General features: G+C 38.6%; 1 protein-coding gene and 1 non-coding gene across 3 annotated transcripts in view; both read right to left on the reverse strand.

The window, feature by feature from the left end:
* Positions 1-204: 204 nt before the first annotated feature.
* The window catches only part of Ube2v2 (ubiquitin conjugating enzyme E2 V2), a 34,795-nt gene continuing 17,358 nt past the window's right edge, over positions 205-17,641 (reverse strand). For both annotated transcript variants that reach the window (XM_076942499.1, XM_034515665.2), the window contains one exon: positions 205-1,088. In XM_076942499.1, the coding sequence (XP_076798614.1) occupies positions 942-1,088 (147 nt within the window). In that variant the 3' untranslated portion in view covers positions 205-941. The remainder of the gene's footprint in view (positions 1,089-17,641) is intronic.
* Positions 17,466-17,573, reverse strand: LOC117718364 (U6 spliceosomal RNA). The gene has a single exon (XR_004608049.1). It is a non-coding gene; the product is annotated as a U6 spliceosomal RNA (small nuclear RNA).

Below are 17,641 nucleotides of genomic sequence, written 5' to 3' on the forward strand. Positions count from 1 at the left end.
GCATATAAAATAGAATTTCAATGAAAATCTTTGCTATTCTCTCAATATTTCTTATTTTGTTTTAAATGCAGTTTTATGTACCAGCCCAGGCTGGCCTGGAGCTTCCTGCCTCTGCCATTACCATGCTTAGCTTAATAAGCCCCAATTTTGCTACCTTGATATGGCTACTATAACATATATCAACATAACAAAAATAGCACAGTCTCTGAAGACACATTCCATATTTTATTTACATTTTAAGCCTAACTTTCATCTCAAAATCACATATCCATAACCCTATTTCCTTTTTGCTGACTTCACTTAAAACTTCTAAGCATGTTTTATTAAACAAAGACTGTAAACAAATTATGTCTGTTATATGTAACAAACAGGAACAGTTTTTAACAGAAATTCAAAACCCCAAACATCTTTTTATTATAAATACAGGTATCAAAACAATCCTGAACCTATTTTTGATACTAATAGTAGTCAGTACCCACACCGCTTCAAGAGTTAACACAGGTGGTGACTAGTCATTCTATCTGCTACTTTAAACAACTCCAACTGCAGCTCTACATAGGATGGATAAAGCATGCCATTTCTGTTCTTCCTTCTTGAGACTTTACTTTTCAGAAAAACAAAAGTTTCCATGGCCATTTGACACTTTTTAAACATGCTTCTGTCTTGAAAACCTGAATTCCACTTTGAGTACTTCAGGTTCATGTTTAAACGACAGTGCTTTAAGAAGACAAAAAAAAATTGTGCTGCACTTCTCTTGTTACCTGAAAACATAATAGGTGTACATATATTAAATATATTCTTACAACTGTCCAGGTCATGTTTATCAGCTGCAATTCTTTTACTTAATGTGTGGGTATTTTGCATGGTGATATTTAATCAAGACAATAACATGAGTAGAAGGTTGTTGATTTGATTTAAGACAAGTTTGAGATCCACTAGAATTAGTTATTGTACGTCTGTCCTTCCGGTGGCTGTGGAAGCTTCATATTTTCTTTGGACATCATAAGACGTCTTAGCTCTTGAAGCACAACTTTAATGCTATAGGAATTCTGCCATTTTGCTAATACTGGTATGCTCCGTGCATCCACCTGAAAGAGGAAAAAAAGAGAGATAATTAACTACCAAGTATAAAGTACAGCAGAATCATAGCCAGACATAGTGGAGCACACCAGAACAACAGAGAAAGGAGGATCACCAAATTCAAGTCAGCGTGGGCTAGATATGGAGACCATCTCAAAAAAAAAAAAAATTGTATTATTAATGATGATAATGTACTATAATATTTTAAATATAATTTAACAAGAATGCTACACTATGAAATTACAAATTTAAAATGTATATTGTAACATTAAGGTTCAGAATTAATGTATTTTAAAATCATATATTTTAAAAGATTCTTGAACAAGATTTTCTAAAATTCTGAAATTTTTAAGTATTTTCTGTATTTTAACAATGAACATGCAGCAATCTTATCACCAGAATTTCTATATGGATATAATTATTAAATGATTCTGTAATCATTTATAAATCCTTCTCAATAATTAACATGAGTTAATCATTGTTGCTGATTTAAGACAAATCTACTAACATTAGAACACTCCTTTCTATTTGTAATAAAACTAAGAGGAAGAAAAAGGTTGAACTACTACTTGTGGATGATACAATCTTGTACACAGACAACTGTAAGTAGAACATTAAGTGGAGGCCAGGAATGGTGGTGCACACCATAATCCCAGCATTCAGGAGGCAGAGCCAGGCAGATCTCTGTGATCTGGATGCCTATACAGTTAGTTCCAGGCCAGCCAGGAATACCTTGTCTCACAAACATGGAGAGAAAGACAAGAAAGGGGAGGGAGAAGAAATAAAGGAGAGAGAGAGAAGAGGAAGCAGGATGGGGGATGCAGGGAAGAGAAAACTACTAAAGCATCCACATTTTTTAAAAAGCTGAATTTCTATATATTTGCAATGAATCTAAAAAAAACAATAAAGAAAATAAGGACTGAAGAGATGGCTCAGAGATTAAGAGCACTGTCTCATAGATCCTGAGTTCAATTCCCAGCAACCATATGGTAACTCAGAACCACCTGTAATGAGATCTGGTGGCCTGTTTTGGCCTGCAGTCACACATGCAGGCAGACTGCTGTATATATGATAAATAATCATATATATATATATATATATATATATATATATATATACACACACACACACACACACACATATATATATTCTTTTCTTTATACATAAAGAAAAGAATACTATTTACAATAATAGTATCAAAATTAGTAAGATTTGTACACAAGAAACTGAAATAATATTGATAAAAACAAAAGGCCTAAATGAGTATACATGGATCAGAAAGTTAATACTTTAAACATGAAAGTATTCTTCAAGTTGATCTACAGAAAAATGTATATCAAATTCCAACCTGTCACGCATGATAGCACACTTCTACAATCCTCAGCATTCAGGAGAACCCTAGGGCTACATTGTAAGACCCTTAAAACACATTTTTACACATCCTGGGCGAAAAGATCCCGGGCAACAGCTCTGCCCCCAATCTCACAGAACCCAGAGAAAGTGGGCCTCCCAGGACCTCTAACCCAGGCACTATCTCAGGTAAGGAGACAGCAACACCCGCCCCAAACAGGGAGTAACTGGAACCACTAGGACCCAGGAAGCCACTCCTGGCCCGGAACACTGGTTCCTTCCCCTCTTTTGACACAACCAAGATAATGGGAAAAACAGACTCCAGTCAGAGACAGCTCAGGCAGCACTAAGGAGATACAGATGGCAAAAGGCAAGCACAAGAACATAAGCATCAGAACACAAGCAACCCAGGGTACTTGCCATGATCAGAACATAGTTCTCCCACACTAGAAAGTCCTAAATTCCCCATATCACCAGGAAAGCAAAATTCAGATTTAGAATCACTTCTAATGATGATGATAGAGGACTTTAAGAAGGACATAAATAACACTCTCAAAGAAATTAAAGAGAACACAAGTAAACAGGTAGAAGCCCTTAAAGGGGAAACACAAAAATCTCTTAAAGCATTACAAGAGAACACCTCTAATAACAAAAATAACAGGAAGCAACAATCACTGTTCCTTAATATCTTTTAAAATCAATGGACTCAGTTCCCTCAATTAAAAGACATAGGCTAATGGACTGGATACATAAACAGGATCCAGCATTTTGCTGAATACAGGAAACCCACCTCAGTGACAAAGACAGACTCTACCTTAGAGTAAAAGGCTGGAAAACAATTTTTCAAGCAAATGGTCCTAAGAAACAAGCTAGAGTAGCCATTCTAAAATCTCCAGCCCAAGAACACAAAGGGAGGGACTCATGGCTTCACCTGTATAGGTAGTTGAGGGTGGCCTTGTCAGGCATCAGTGGAAGTAGACGGCCTTGGTGCCTGAAAGTTTGGATTCCCTAGTGCTGGGGAATTCAAGAGCAGGGGGACGGAAATGGAAGGATGGTGGGAGCACGCCCTCATAGAAACTCCCAGAATTATATGGATTAGACATGACAGAGGCAGGCCACCAGAAGACTAGATTCCAGAATTCAAAAAAAAAAAGAAAATTATCTTGATACTAAAATTAGTTTTGAGAACTCTATATTGCAAAATACACAGCCTCGGTGTATCTATTCATCAAGCAAGCTGAGCAGACCTGCTCGAACCTCTGATGTCCTGGAATTTCAGCTGGATGCAGTGAAGACACAGCATCAGAGGCTTATCAATATACTCTTCCCCACCCCCCAACCCTCTTCTAATATCTCAACACCCATAATCAGCTTTTCTTTAACTTTTTAAAACTGATTTGAGATGGTTAGACTGTGAGTTAAGGGCCTATAGAAAATTCATGGCTCTGAGTTTATTGTTAGGGTGTTTTGTTTATTTTATTTAGAAATAGCTGAGAGGAGTTAACAGACAATAGTACAGATTGCCTTACATGAAGTTGGTTTTCAAAACGTCAGAAGTCCACAGAATTAACGTTACAAATATTTCTGTATTAATGTTCATTTTGATTAGAGACCTATCTGCTCCTGCCAGCTTCCTGTCTCGGATTCTAAGAAGAAATTGAGCATCTTTGGAGTTACTCCAGTTGTGGTGAGACAGCCACTAGGCAAAAATCGCCTCTTTCCATCTACAAATTACTGTCCAGAAAAGGATACACTTGCAGAATAGTCAACTGATTATATCTGCCAAGACAGAGTAATCAGCCTTAATAATTCTGCATCACTAGTCTGTCAGATGATCCTGGGCCAGAAGGCTGAAGATCAGATGCTCCAACATTTTGTAGTATATGGACTGTCCAGGTGTTCAGTGGTCTCTATAAATTGGCTAAGTTTTAGAAGATATGTTTTGTGCTTCTTATAATTTCAGTTAATTCAGTCATTCTGGATTTCTGATGAGGTTGAAGACTTATAGTCTCATAGCCAATCCTGGCTATTTACTTTGAGAGAAAAGATTTGAGAGGATGGTTTTTAGCTGACATTCATTCTAAAGCCAAGAAAAAAGCCAGGTCTTTTAGTTAGGAGAGATGACAGAGGTTCTGTTTAGTCAACAAAACGATGGACTGGGTATTAGGTCTATCTTGTACCTTACTGACACAAATTGGTATAGTGATCCTCTAACTGTATTTTGAGAGAAAAGTTTTATTTTTAACAGGAAGGGTGATATGTAGGAGGAGCTAAGGTGAAAGGAGTAAAGAGAGGAAAAGGAGGAATACGGAGAGGAGGAAGAGAGGAGAAGATTAGAAAGAGAGAGAGGGAAACATGGAGAAGGATGTTCGCATGTCTCTACTAGTCAAAGATAGTTGGTATATCTAGGTTGGGTATTGGGTTATACTTCTGATTGTATGGGCATCTTGCTATTGAGTATTACCAAATTTATAAAGCCTTAGATCAACATTTTAAAAAATTGTATAAAAGCAAAAAGGAGGAGGGGGGATGGGATAGGGATTTTCTAGGGAGGGGAAATGAGAATGGCATCTGAAATGTAAATAAAATGTCCAATAAAAAAATTTTTTAAAAACACATTTTTACAACTGCCCCTTTTTGTTTTTTGTTTTTGTTTTTTTGTTTGGTTTGGTTTTGCCCTAGAAATGAACAAGCTAATCCTAAAATATATATTAGAATGACAGAAACCAAGAACAATATGAAAAAAAAGTTATTTCAAAATGTTACAAAGTTATAGTGTTGCTTGCAGAAAGATAAATACAAATAAACTGGAAGTCCAGAATATTTATAGAAGTAAAAAATTTAAAATAGCCCATAACATACAAGAGTTAAATTGAGGAAAATGTTAGGAAAAAATATAGGAGTCAACTTTCATGATAAAATTTTTAACAAGAGTGTTATAAACATAATACTTAAAGCAGATTCAACAAAAGAATATACAGACTTCATGAAAAGTAGAAATGTTTGGCCATCTATGATGACACATGCCTGTACTCCTAGCCACTTGGAAGGCTCAGGCAAAGAAAACCAATTGATCTAAGAATGTAAAATCAGCTTTGGTGATCAGACCTACTCATCTAGAAGCACACAGGTTAGACTCCCTTCTGGAAACCATCTTCTCCACCTGCTGAGTCCTCTGGGACACCCATAGCTGCCCTGTTATTTGAGCTGAACCTCCATAATCCCACCAGCTCTCAGCCCACCATTAGACCTGCTGATCCAGAATCAACAGCCCAAGAATACCCATCAGAGGCCTCCCATACCAGGTGAGGCCTCCTCCCAGTACTTACAAAAACAGGAACGTTTAGGGACTAAAGACAACCATAAAGGCCCTCGAATGAACGAGATCAACAAAAACCAAGGCAATATGATACCTTCAGAACACAGCTACCCTACTACAACAAGTTCTGTATATCCCAACACAACCAAAGCACAAGAAAATGACCTTAAATCCAATCTTATAAAGATGAAAGAGGCCTTTAAAGAGGAAATAAATAAATCCCTTGATGAAATATAGGAAAATACAATTAAATATGGAAAAGAAAATAAATAAAACTGTTCAACATGTGACAATAGAAGTAGAAGCAATTAAAAAAAAAAACACAAACTGAAGGAATCCTGGAGATAGAAAACATAGGGAAAAGGAACAAAGGAACATAGGGAAAAGATGCAAGCATCACCAAGAAAATAGAAGAGATAGAAGAGAGAATAGAATCTCTGGTGTAGAATGTACAACAGAAAAAATTGATACATTTGTCAATGAAAATGTTAGATCTAAAATATTCCTGACAGAAAACATCCATGAAATCAGGGAAGCAAGTTAGAGAAGCCATTCTAATATCTAATAAAATAGATGTTTAACCAAAATTAATCAAAAGAGACAGAAAATGACACTTCATACACATCAAAGGAAAAAAAAATCTACCAAGTTGATGATCTCAATTCTGAACATCTATGCCCAAGCACAGGGGTGCTCACATTTGTAAAACAAACAAACAAACAAACAAACAAAAAACTATTGCTGAAGCTTAAATAGTACATCAAACTCCACACATTAAGAGTGGAGGACTTCGCACGCCTTTAATCCCAGCACTTGGGAGGCAGAGGCAGGCAGATTTCTGAGTTCAAGGCCAGCCTGGTCTACAGAGTGAGTTCCAGGACAGCCAGGACTACACAGAGAAACCCTGTCTCGAAAAAAACAAAACAAACAAAAAACAAAAAACAAAACAAAAAAAAGAGTGGAGGACTTCAACACCCCACTCTTACCATTTGACAGGTCATCCAGACAAAACCTAAACAGAGAAATAACAAAACTAACAGACATTATGAATCAAATGAACCTAACAAAAAGAGTATACCTTCCTCTCAGCACCTCTTGGATTCTTCTCCAAAACTGATCATGTATCGGGTCACAAAGCTAACATCAACAGATACAAGAAAATTGAAATAATGCCTTGTATCTTATCAGACCCCTATGAATTCCCTATGAATTAAAGCTGGACTTCAACAAGAGAAACACCAGAAAGCCTACACAATCATGGAAATTGAATAATTCTTTAATAACTCTCTATCTAATGCAATGATCTCTGGGTCAGGGAAGAAATAAATAAATTAAAACTTTCCGAAGTTTAATGAAAATGAAGACACAACATACTCAAATTTATGGGACACAATGAAAGCAGGGCTAAGAGGAAAGTTCATAGCACTAAGTGCCTCTATAAAGAAATTAGGAAGTTCTAATACCAGCAATTTAAAGTACACCTGAAAGAGGAGGAGGAGGAGGAGGAGGAGGAGGAGGAGGAGGAGGAGGAGGAGGAGGAGGAGGAGGAGGAGGAAGGAACAACAGCAGCAGCAAGCACACAAAAGAGTAGAAGACAGTAAATAATCAAAGGCAGGGCAGAAATCAATCAGAAACTAAGAAAAAAAAAAAAGAATCAACAAAGCTAAGAGCTGGATCTTTGAGAAAAATCAACAAGATAGATAAACTCTTAGCCAAACTAACCAAGATACAGAGAAATAGTATCCAAATGAACAAAATCAGAAATGAAAAGGGGAACATAACAACAGACTACAAGGAAATTCAAAGAATTATTTTGTCTTACTTCAAAAGCCTGTACTCCACAAAACTGGGAAATCTTAATGAAATGGATGATTCTCTAGACAGATACTACTTACCAAAGTTAAATCAAGATTAGATACACTATTTAAACAGCCCTAAAACCCATAAGGAAATAGAAGTAGTCATTAAGTCTCCTAACCAAAAAAAGCTCAGAGCCAAATGGTTTTAGTGCAGAATTCTACCATCAAAAAAGAGCTAATACCAATACTCCTCAAACTGTTCCACAAAATAGAAACAGAAGGAACACTTGCCAAATTCATTCTATAAAGCCAAGTCACCCTGATACTTAAACCGCACAAATTCTCAACAAAGAAAAATAATTTCAGACCAATTTCTCTTATAAACATTAATGCAAGAATATTCAGTAAAGTACTCGCAAAAGAAATCCAGGAACACATCAAAAACATCATCCACCATTTTCAAGTAGGTTTCATCCCAGGGATGCAGGGATTGTTCAGTATACAAAAATCCAACCATGTAATCTACCATATAAACAAACTGAAAGAAAAAAAATCATGTGATCATCTCATGAGATGCTGAAAACACTTTGATGAAATCCAACACCTTTTCATATTTAGTCTTAGTGAGACCAGGGATACAAGGTATATGCCTAAACATAATAAAAGCAATATACAGGAAGTCAGTAGCCAACACCAAATGAAATGGAAACTTAAAAAGAATTCCACTAAAATCAGGCACAAGACAAAGCTGCTCTCTCCCTATCTATTCAATATAGAGAAAGGCACTCTTTCCCAACTCTTCAATATAGTACTTGAGGTTCTAGCTAGAGCAATAAGACAACTAAAGGAGATCAAGAGGATACAGGGGGTACAAAATGGAAAGGAAGAAGTCAATATTTGCAGATGATATAATAATATTCATAAGCAACCCCAAAAATTCTACCAGAACTCCTACAGCTGATAAACATCTTCAGGCAAGTGGCTGGATACTAAATAAACTCTAAGAAATCAGTAGCCTTCCTTTATATAAATGATAAATAGACTGAGAAAGAAACTAGGAAAATAACACCCGTCACAGTATCCACAAATAATATAAAAAATTCTTAACTCTAACAAAACAAGTGAAAAGACCTATAAGTCAAGAATTTCAGGTCACTGAAGTAAAAACTGAGGAAGATGGCAAGACGTCCCATGTTCATCGATCATTAGGACTAACATAGTGAAAATGGCCACACTACCAAAAGCAATTTACAGATTCAATGCAAATCCCACCAAAATTCCAATGCAATCCCTTGCAGACCTTGACAGAACAATTCTCAACTTTATATGGAGGAGAAAAAAAAAAAACAAAACAAAACAGGATGGCTAAAACAACCTAAACAATAAAAGAAGTCCTGGAGGTATCACCAACCCTGACCTCAAGATGTACTACAGAGCAATAGTGATACAAACTGCATGGTATTGGTACAGAGACAGACATCAATGGAATCTAATCAAAGACCCTGAAATTAACATATACACTTGATTTTTGACAAAGAAGCCAAAACCATACAATGAAAAAAAAAAAAAAAAGCATTTCAACAAATGGTGATGGTTTAACTGGATGTCTGCATGTAGAAGCATGTGAAAGGTATAGAAAACTTATGAAAAATACTAGTTCCACCAAGAAAGCGGAACTAAATATAAGATTTTAGGCCTTCACTGCCCCAGATACATTCTACATTCTGGGAGGGATACATTATCCCTGAGTCGGAGGACACTTGCTAGATTAACATCCAGGAGAGGGAGGGACTAACTAACATTCCTCAGACCTCAGGGAATAGAACCCACCTGCAGGTGGGAAAGGCCCAAAGCAGGAAGACACATTCCTGACTACAAAGAAAGACGCAAGTCATCTGGGTGGTCCCAGGAACTGGCTGACCACAAGATGAATGGTTGGGCAAGGTTACATCCTTACAAAAGATAAGTGTACTTTCTACTATTTTTATGTTATGTTCCCTTGGTAACCTCCTCACACCCCACACCCCCCATGGTTTGTGGTTCTGCCCTTTATAGGCCCTCCACTCCCATCCGACTGGGTCAACACTCCTCTGCCCCTGAGTGGGTCACGAGTCTCAGCCTCAGTAGACTGACCCCGAAATATACCTCTTGCTGTTGCATCAAGAATGGTGTCTTGTGAGTTATTGGGGTGGTCTCGAATTTCTGAGGCTTGAGAGAGGTCCTCCCTTGGGGGGGGGGGGGTTTACAGAACTTTGCAGGCAAATGGATGAAACTTGAGAATACCATCCTGAATGAGGTGACCCAGACCCAAAAGTACAAGCATGGTAATATACTCACTTATAAGTGGATATTAGCCATAAAATCTAGGATATCCATGTACACACTCCACAGACTTAAAGAAATTAAACAACAAGGAAGGCACAATCAAGGAAGTTTGAATCTCACTTAGAAGGGGAACAAAATAGTCATAGGAGGCAGATGGAGGGAGGGAGCTGTGTGGGAGAGGGAATGGGGAGGGAAATAGGGGATATGGATTCAGGATCAGGTGTGGGAAAAAAAACAGGAAATGGCTGGATTCCCATGAGAATGAATGGAAATTTGCAGCTGGTATGGGGGGCGGGGGATCTCAAGGACATATCAGAGACCTGAGTTAGGAAAGGCTCCCAAGAAATCAATGGGGGTGACCTTAGTTGAGAGTCATAGCAATAGGAATATGGAACCTGAAGAGGCCACTTCCTGTAACCAGGCAGAGACTCCAGTGAAGCAATTGAAACACCAACCTACCCAAAAAACTTTCTACTCAAAATTTAGCCTGCCTACAAGAAATACAGGCACAAAGATAGAGCAGAGACGGAAAAAATGACCAAGCAATAATTGGTCCAACTAGAGACCCATCCCATGGGCAAGCACCAATCCTTGACACTATTTATGATACTCTGTTATGCTTGCAGACAGAAACCTAGCATGACTGTCCTGAGAGGCTCCACCCAGCACCTAACTCAGGCAGATGCAGACATCCACAGCCAAACATTGGATAGAGCTTGTGGACTTTCATGGAAGAGCTGGGGGCAGCACTGAGGGTCCTGGAAGGGACAGGAATGCCACAGGAAGACCAACAGTGTTAACTAACATGGACCCTTGGGAGTCTCAGAGACTGACCAAAGAGCATACACAGGCTGGGCCTAGCCCCCCAACCTGCACATATGTAACAGATGTTCACCTTGGTCTTCATGTGGGTCCCAAACAACATGTGATAGCTAACCCTAAAGCTGTTGCCTGCCTGTGGAATCTGTTTAGCTAACTTGGTTGTCTTGTCTGGCCTCAGTAGGAGAAGCGCAGAAACCTGATGTGTGGGGGGAAAGGGGACACCCAAAGGGAGCCTTCACTCTCTCACTGGAAAAGAGGAGGGAAATTGGGGGAAGGGACTCTGGAAGAGGAGAAGGGGTGTGTCATTGATCAGGACATAAAGTGAATTTCAAAAAAACAAAAAAAACAAAAAACAAAAAAAACCAACAGTGTGGACAATACAATAATGTCCTGTTTCAAAACAAAGTACCAAAGTGAAAAGCAATTGTACTGTAAACCACACCAATAAAGAAAAAAAAAAAAAAAAAAAAAAAAGAACAAAGTACTTACAAACGAAATGCGATATATACCATTTCCCCAGTATATGAAAATTTCTTACAACTAAATAATAAGTTAACCACCCAATAATAATATAATGAATGTCTATGAATGTTAAGACTAAAGTAGACGCAGGCAGGCTGGCAACTGGCAAGATGTGTCTCAAAGTTTTATTCCTCATATTTGAAGCCCTCCATCTGCATATGGGCAGTCCTGGCAAGACGGCTCAGCAAATAATGGCACTTTTTGTGCTAAGGTCAATCCCCGTGATCCATGTAATGAAAAGAAAAGCAACTCCTGAAATTTGTCCCCTGACCTCCACATGTTCTGTGGTAAGAGTACAAATAAACTACACACGTGCACATGTATACAAATTAATTTAACTTAAAGCATATTTCTTTTAAAATTTTTAGACAAAGCTTATACCTCAATATAGTTGGAGATTAAGTATAAACCCTCTGATATCATTACCAGAATCTAAGCCGTAAGCCTATTCCCACCTCCAGATTATCTCTGGCTCTTATTATCATTTCTCATGTGACTAGCTTCTAATGAACACAATGTTTAAATGTCACTTCTATCTTTAAGACTTCTAGAGTCCTGTGCAGGCTAGTTTTTATAGTCATCTGAGAGGAGGCAACTTCAACTGAAAAAAATGCTTCTAAAAGATCGGGCTGTAGGTAAGTCTACAGGACATTTTCTTAGGGATTGATGGGGAGGACCCAGCTCACAGTGCACAGTACCACCCTGGGCTGGTGGTACTGGGTTCTATAAGCAAAGTGACCAAACCATGTAGAATAAATCAGTAAGTAGCCATTCCTCCAGGGCCTCTGTATCACCTCCTGCCTCCAGGTTCCTGACTGAAAGCATTAGATGATTATCTGTTCTGTCGAAGAGTAAGTGAACTTGCTTTTGGTCATGGTGTTTCACCACAGCAGTAAACACAGCTGTCTCTGTCAGCTTTCATTCTCTTGCTTCTCAGACATCATCAACAGTTTTGTTGCTAACTGTCCTATGAAGAGGTCTTTGCCCCATATTGAGCATTCAGTCAACACTGAAGGACAGGGAGAAGGAAAGAGAGCATGAGAAAATAAATATCCCATCATATCAAGATTTGCACCTTATCAGTCTATAATATAATCTGTAAAACTTGAGACCTCACAGAATGAAACTCTGTAACATCATACAGTGTAACCACAGACAAGAAAGTATGTGGAGAGCTTTTGGGGCTGCTTGGCAGGAATCTGACATTGGCCAAGGACAAGGAAATGGGCTTTAGGCAGGAATCTGACATTGGGCCATGACAAGGAAATAAGTTCAGGCAGGAATCTAATTTTAGGCTAAATCAGAGAAGTAATTTCAGTCAGGAATCCAAGTCTTAGGCTAGAACAAAGAAGTAGGCCTCAGGCGTGGATATGACTGTGGGCTAAAACAGGGAAGTAGGCTCAGATATTTTTGTCATCCTGATGAGCCCTTAGAAACAACAATCATGAGAGTGATCATGGGAGTGATCACGGGACTTTGTCTATTGCCTTGTTTGTTCCTTGACTATTGTAACTATTGTATTGTTGATTCCTCAACCTAGAACTGACCTAAATTCTTGCATGGTTTAAGAAAAAGGGGAGGTGGGGAGAATAAACCTGCCTTGAGCCTCAGAACTGGCTGGGGTCATGCTGCAATATTATTGTCCAATCGTCTCTTCTTTTAATCCTCACTCCTGCACTGGAAAACCTGTTGACTGAGCGGACTTGGTCAAAAGTTTTACTAAGTAAATAAAACCCACTGTGACTACTTGTGTATTTAATATGAATTAGTCTTAAAATACATAAAACTATCCTTGCCTAACTACTAATAGTCAATTTGAAATTCTATTAACCAGTTGTAAAAATAACTATCCAGCCAATTATAGTGGTACAACACCAGTTCTTACCAGGCCTGGATTACAAAGCAAGAAAAACCTCATTTCAAACAAAAACAACAACAAAAATCCAAGTTCCTGGATATCAATGAAGAAAAAACTTAAGAGTAAACTCACATCTATATTCAAGAATTAAATCAGTTTTTGCTTTCTATTTTCAAATCCCAAATGACAATAAGAAAGATTTTTGAGAAAGTATATTGATGAGAAACTTTTTCTTTTAGATTTATTTATTTATTATATGTACAGCATTCTGCCTCCATGTATGCCTGTAGGCCAGAAGACACCAAATCCCATTATAGATGGTTATGAGCCACCATGTGGGTGCTAAGAATTGAACTCAGGTAAGCTCTGAGCCATCTCTCCAGCCCCCAGTGAGATACTCTTCTACATGGCTAGTGGAATGGACACTGACATAACTGCAAGCCTTGCAGTTCAGCACACATTCCACTGCTAGGTGTATTCCCCAGAAACATGACTCACACTACATCCAGGTTATAGTACCAGATCATGAACTGTGTGAGAGCATCAAGGCTTTTCCAGAGGAGCTAAGTTTGGTCCCTAGCACCTACAGAAGACAGTTCATGACCACCTCATTTGAGATAGGAAGACCCACCATATTGTGCAATCCCTTCTAGTGGTATCCAACATAAAGGTAAAGAAACATCATAGAAAGAAGCCTTTGGTTTTTGCCTGCTTTCCCTCATTCTTGCTAGCAAGTCTGTCCATCCTGTAACTGAGACATTCCTTTGCTAGTGTTAGAACCTACTTCTTTAGGATTCCAACATAGATCTTAAGACCAGCAGCAGCCGGGCGGTGGTGGCGCACGCCTTTAATCCCAGCGCTTGGGAGGCAGAGGCAGGTGGATTTCTGACTTCGAGGCCAGCCTGGTCTACAGAGTGAGTTCCAGGACAGCCAGGACTACACAGAGAAACCCTGTCTCGAAAAACCAAAAAAAAAAAAAAAAAAAAAAAAAAAAAAAAAAAAAGACCAGCAGCTTTCTAGAAATCCTCCAGGACTCTAGCACCACACTTAAGACTGCTCAGACATTCAGTTTCATCGACTGAACAACTACCAGACCCCTGGTACCACAAAACAGCCATTGCTGGATTACCACTTGTAAGCCATTCAGTAAGTCATTATATTTTAAAATCCTAAAAAAAAAAAACTGTTTTAAATTTAAGCTTGGCCATCTGCTGGCTTGTGGGCAGAGTGATGAGCATGGTGGCCTGGCTCCAGCCTGGTAAGCTGACTTGGAGGTTTGCCATGGAATAGCTATACCACATGACCAATCCACTCTCCTAAGCAGGTTCAGGAATTCTAACCTAGCCACTAATTCCTATGAACATGAACAGATTTCTCACTTAAGTTGTACTTGTCTTACTTTAACATAGTAAAAAACCTTACAGAATTGCAGTCTGGAGAACAATGTAACAATCAATATATAGTAAAGATTTTAAATATTCACTAACAGTATTTGGGGGGGAGGGACGGACAAAACTACATAATTTTTTTTTAAAACAAAATTTTAAAAACCTGCTATGTAATGTAATTATCTTAATACAAATTTATTTTACCCAATATAATATAAAAATAATTAAAATATCTTCTATTGTACAAAAAAAACAGGATGGAGGACTATGGGGAAATAAGGGGATCAATGGACAGGGAAATGGAGAACAAGAGAAAGCAAAAGTAGATGAGTAATGAAACCAAAAGAGGGCTACCTAAAAACATTAAAAGAAAAAAGAAAAAAGAACAGCAAGTGAGGTGAAGATTAAGAAAAAAGTCAAAGCCACAAATATTAAAATGGCTATAAAGAGATAACTAGGTAACATTCTTGCCACTTGGGTGTATACAACTATCCTATTCTTAAATATCCATCTCCCTCCTTTAACATTGACGCTTTAAAATCTTTCTTAATAAACTCTGCAGCACACTGACTCATCCTGAAAATGCTTTTCTGTAACACAAGTCAAGAATGCCAGGTTTTGTGTTGGGGAGATGGTTCAGTCATTAAAGTGCAAACTCAAGAACCCTAACACCAAAGTCAAAAAAGCTAGGCAGAGCCGTGTGCACCTGGATCCCACCATGGGGGTGGAGGGAGGAATGAGAGGGCACCGGCCTAGCCAAATCAGAAAACCCATGGCTCGGTAAAGTTCAGAACAACTAAAGATGACCAATGCCAAGCTCTGCTTCTGTGAAATACATTCCCAAACATTAAAGAAAAGATACTTTTTTTTAAGATGTATTTTTACTTTCTTTTAAAAAGTGATTTACTTATTTTTATTTCATATGCACTGGTGTTTTGCTTGCTTTAGGTCTGTGTGAGGGTGTCAAAGCATTTGGAGCTGGAGCTATAGAGAGTGGTGAGCTGCCGTGTGGGTGCTGGAAATTGAATCCTGGTCCTCTGGAAGTGCTAGTGCTCTTTAACCACTAAGCCATTTCTTCAGCCCTTGGTTTTACTTTTTAAACTGTGTGTGAGAAAGGAGGCAGTGTGTGTGTTTGCGTGTGTATCCCTGTTGTCCAGAAAAAGGTATCAGATCCCCTTGGAACTTAAGTATCAAGTGGCTGTTCAGTAGGTCCTCTGGAAAACAATGCATGCTTATGTTGGCTCGTTTTTCTATCAACTTGACAGGAGCTCAGATCATCAGAGAAGGTATCCTAACCAAGAAAACATCTCCATAGGCTTGGCCTATAGGCAAACCTGTGGAACGTTTTCTTGATTGATGTGGGATGGCCCAATTCAATGTGGGTACCACCCCTGGGCTGGCTGGATAAATAAGAAAGCAGGCTAAGAAACAAGCCAATAAAAAGCACTCCTCCATGGCTTCTATATTAGCTGCCTCCAGCTTCCTGCCCTGATTTCCTTCAAAGATGGACTGTGTTCGTCCCTCCAGGTTCATGCCCTGTTTGAGACTCTGTTCTAACTTCCTTAGTGATACACTGGTGTGAAACTATAAACTGAAATAAACCCTTTCCTCCCCAAGTGCTTTTGCTAAGTGTTTATCAGAGCAATAGAAAACTAAGAGTAGGCTCTTAATTATAGAACCATCAATCTCTCCAGCCCCTTGGACTGTGTCTCTTGAAGAGACTGAAACTTCCCTGATGACCTGAATAGGGAAAGGAAGTAACGAATTTCCTTGACTGTTGCTTAGCTATTCAATGGCTTTATTCCAGCTCTGTTTTGTTTTGTTTCTGGCCAGAAATCACCTTGTATTTAGCAAGTACTCCCAATGGGGAACTTAAGAATCCTCTATATTTTCCCAAACCTTAGCTGAGATGGGACAATCATGACTGTTGGGGATTTTGTATCATTTTAAGGACTTACCTAATATTCTAAAACACTCTCTTGCCTGAGATCTAGGTTAAAGTGAACCAACTCTGAAGTGACTTCCACAGGAGAAAAAGTCACTCAGCAGCACATTCTGAATCCAAACCACATTAGGAATGGCCTCTGCTATAGGATATATTCTTATCCTTTCTATTACTTTTCCCCCCCCTTAAACTACATTCTGTCACACTTGCAACCTCATAGATAAGAAACCCAGCTCATCCCTTCCCAACACATCTGTCTCCTTGTTTTCCTACCCTCAAACTCTTCTCCTGCTGAGACCCTCTCATTTCCATAAGCAGCACAGTCAACACGCCTGCCATTCCCCTTCCAATTGGTCCCCATCCTTCGCAACAACCCTCCTTATGCCTTAGGAATGCTTGGATTACAGATCTGATGCTCACCACATTGGGCATTTTTTTTTTTAAATGTGGGTTCTAGGTATCAAACGCTGGTTATCAGTAAGTGCTTTTAGCTGCTGAGCTATCTCACTACCTGTCCCCTCTACTTCTCCAACAAATTCTAAACAAGTTAATTCTAATCTGAGAGTAGGAGAAAATAGAAATGTCTCTAGGACTATTAACAGATTTTTGTGTGTGCTTATTTTTATACATTGTAAAATATTCAAATAAAATGTCCAATGTTTTGTGTTTAAATTCAGCTACCTGGCCTAAGATTACTTAGCAGAAAAATGTTTTTTTCAATTTAAAAATTGAGATGCTTACCAATGAAGTGCACTGGCTGTTCTTGGAGAGAATGGGGGCTGAGTTTCTAGTTCAAGAAACACTGGAGCCGGGTGGTGGTGGCACACACCTTTAATCCCAGCACTTGAGAGGCAGAGGTAGGCGGATTTCTGAGTTCAAGGCCAGCCTGGTCTACAGAGTGAGTTCCAGGACAGCCAGAGTTACACAGAGAAACCCTGTCTCGAAAAAACCAAAAAAAAAGAAAAAAAGAAAAGAAAGAAAAAGAAAAGAAACACTGGATATTTGGGTTTTTTAAACACTGCAAAACTTATGTTTATAGCACAGAATTCAAATTTTTTTTAATATGGAACGCTTCACGAATTTGCGTGTCATCCTTGTGCAGGGGCCATGCTAATCTTCTCTGTATCATTCCGATTTTTAGTGTATGTGCTGCCGAAGCGAGCACAGGGGTTGTTTGTTTGTTTGTTTGTTTGCTTTTGTTTTTTGTTTTTCGAGACAGGGTTTCTCTGTGTA

The sequence above is a fragment of the Arvicanthis niloticus genome, chromosome 12 (assembly GCF_011762505.2).
Source record: "Arvicanthis niloticus isolate mArvNil1 chromosome 12, mArvNil1.pat.X, whole genome shotgun sequence".
Lineage (NCBI taxonomy): Eukaryota > Metazoa > Chordata > Mammalia > Rodentia > Muridae > Arvicanthis > Arvicanthis niloticus.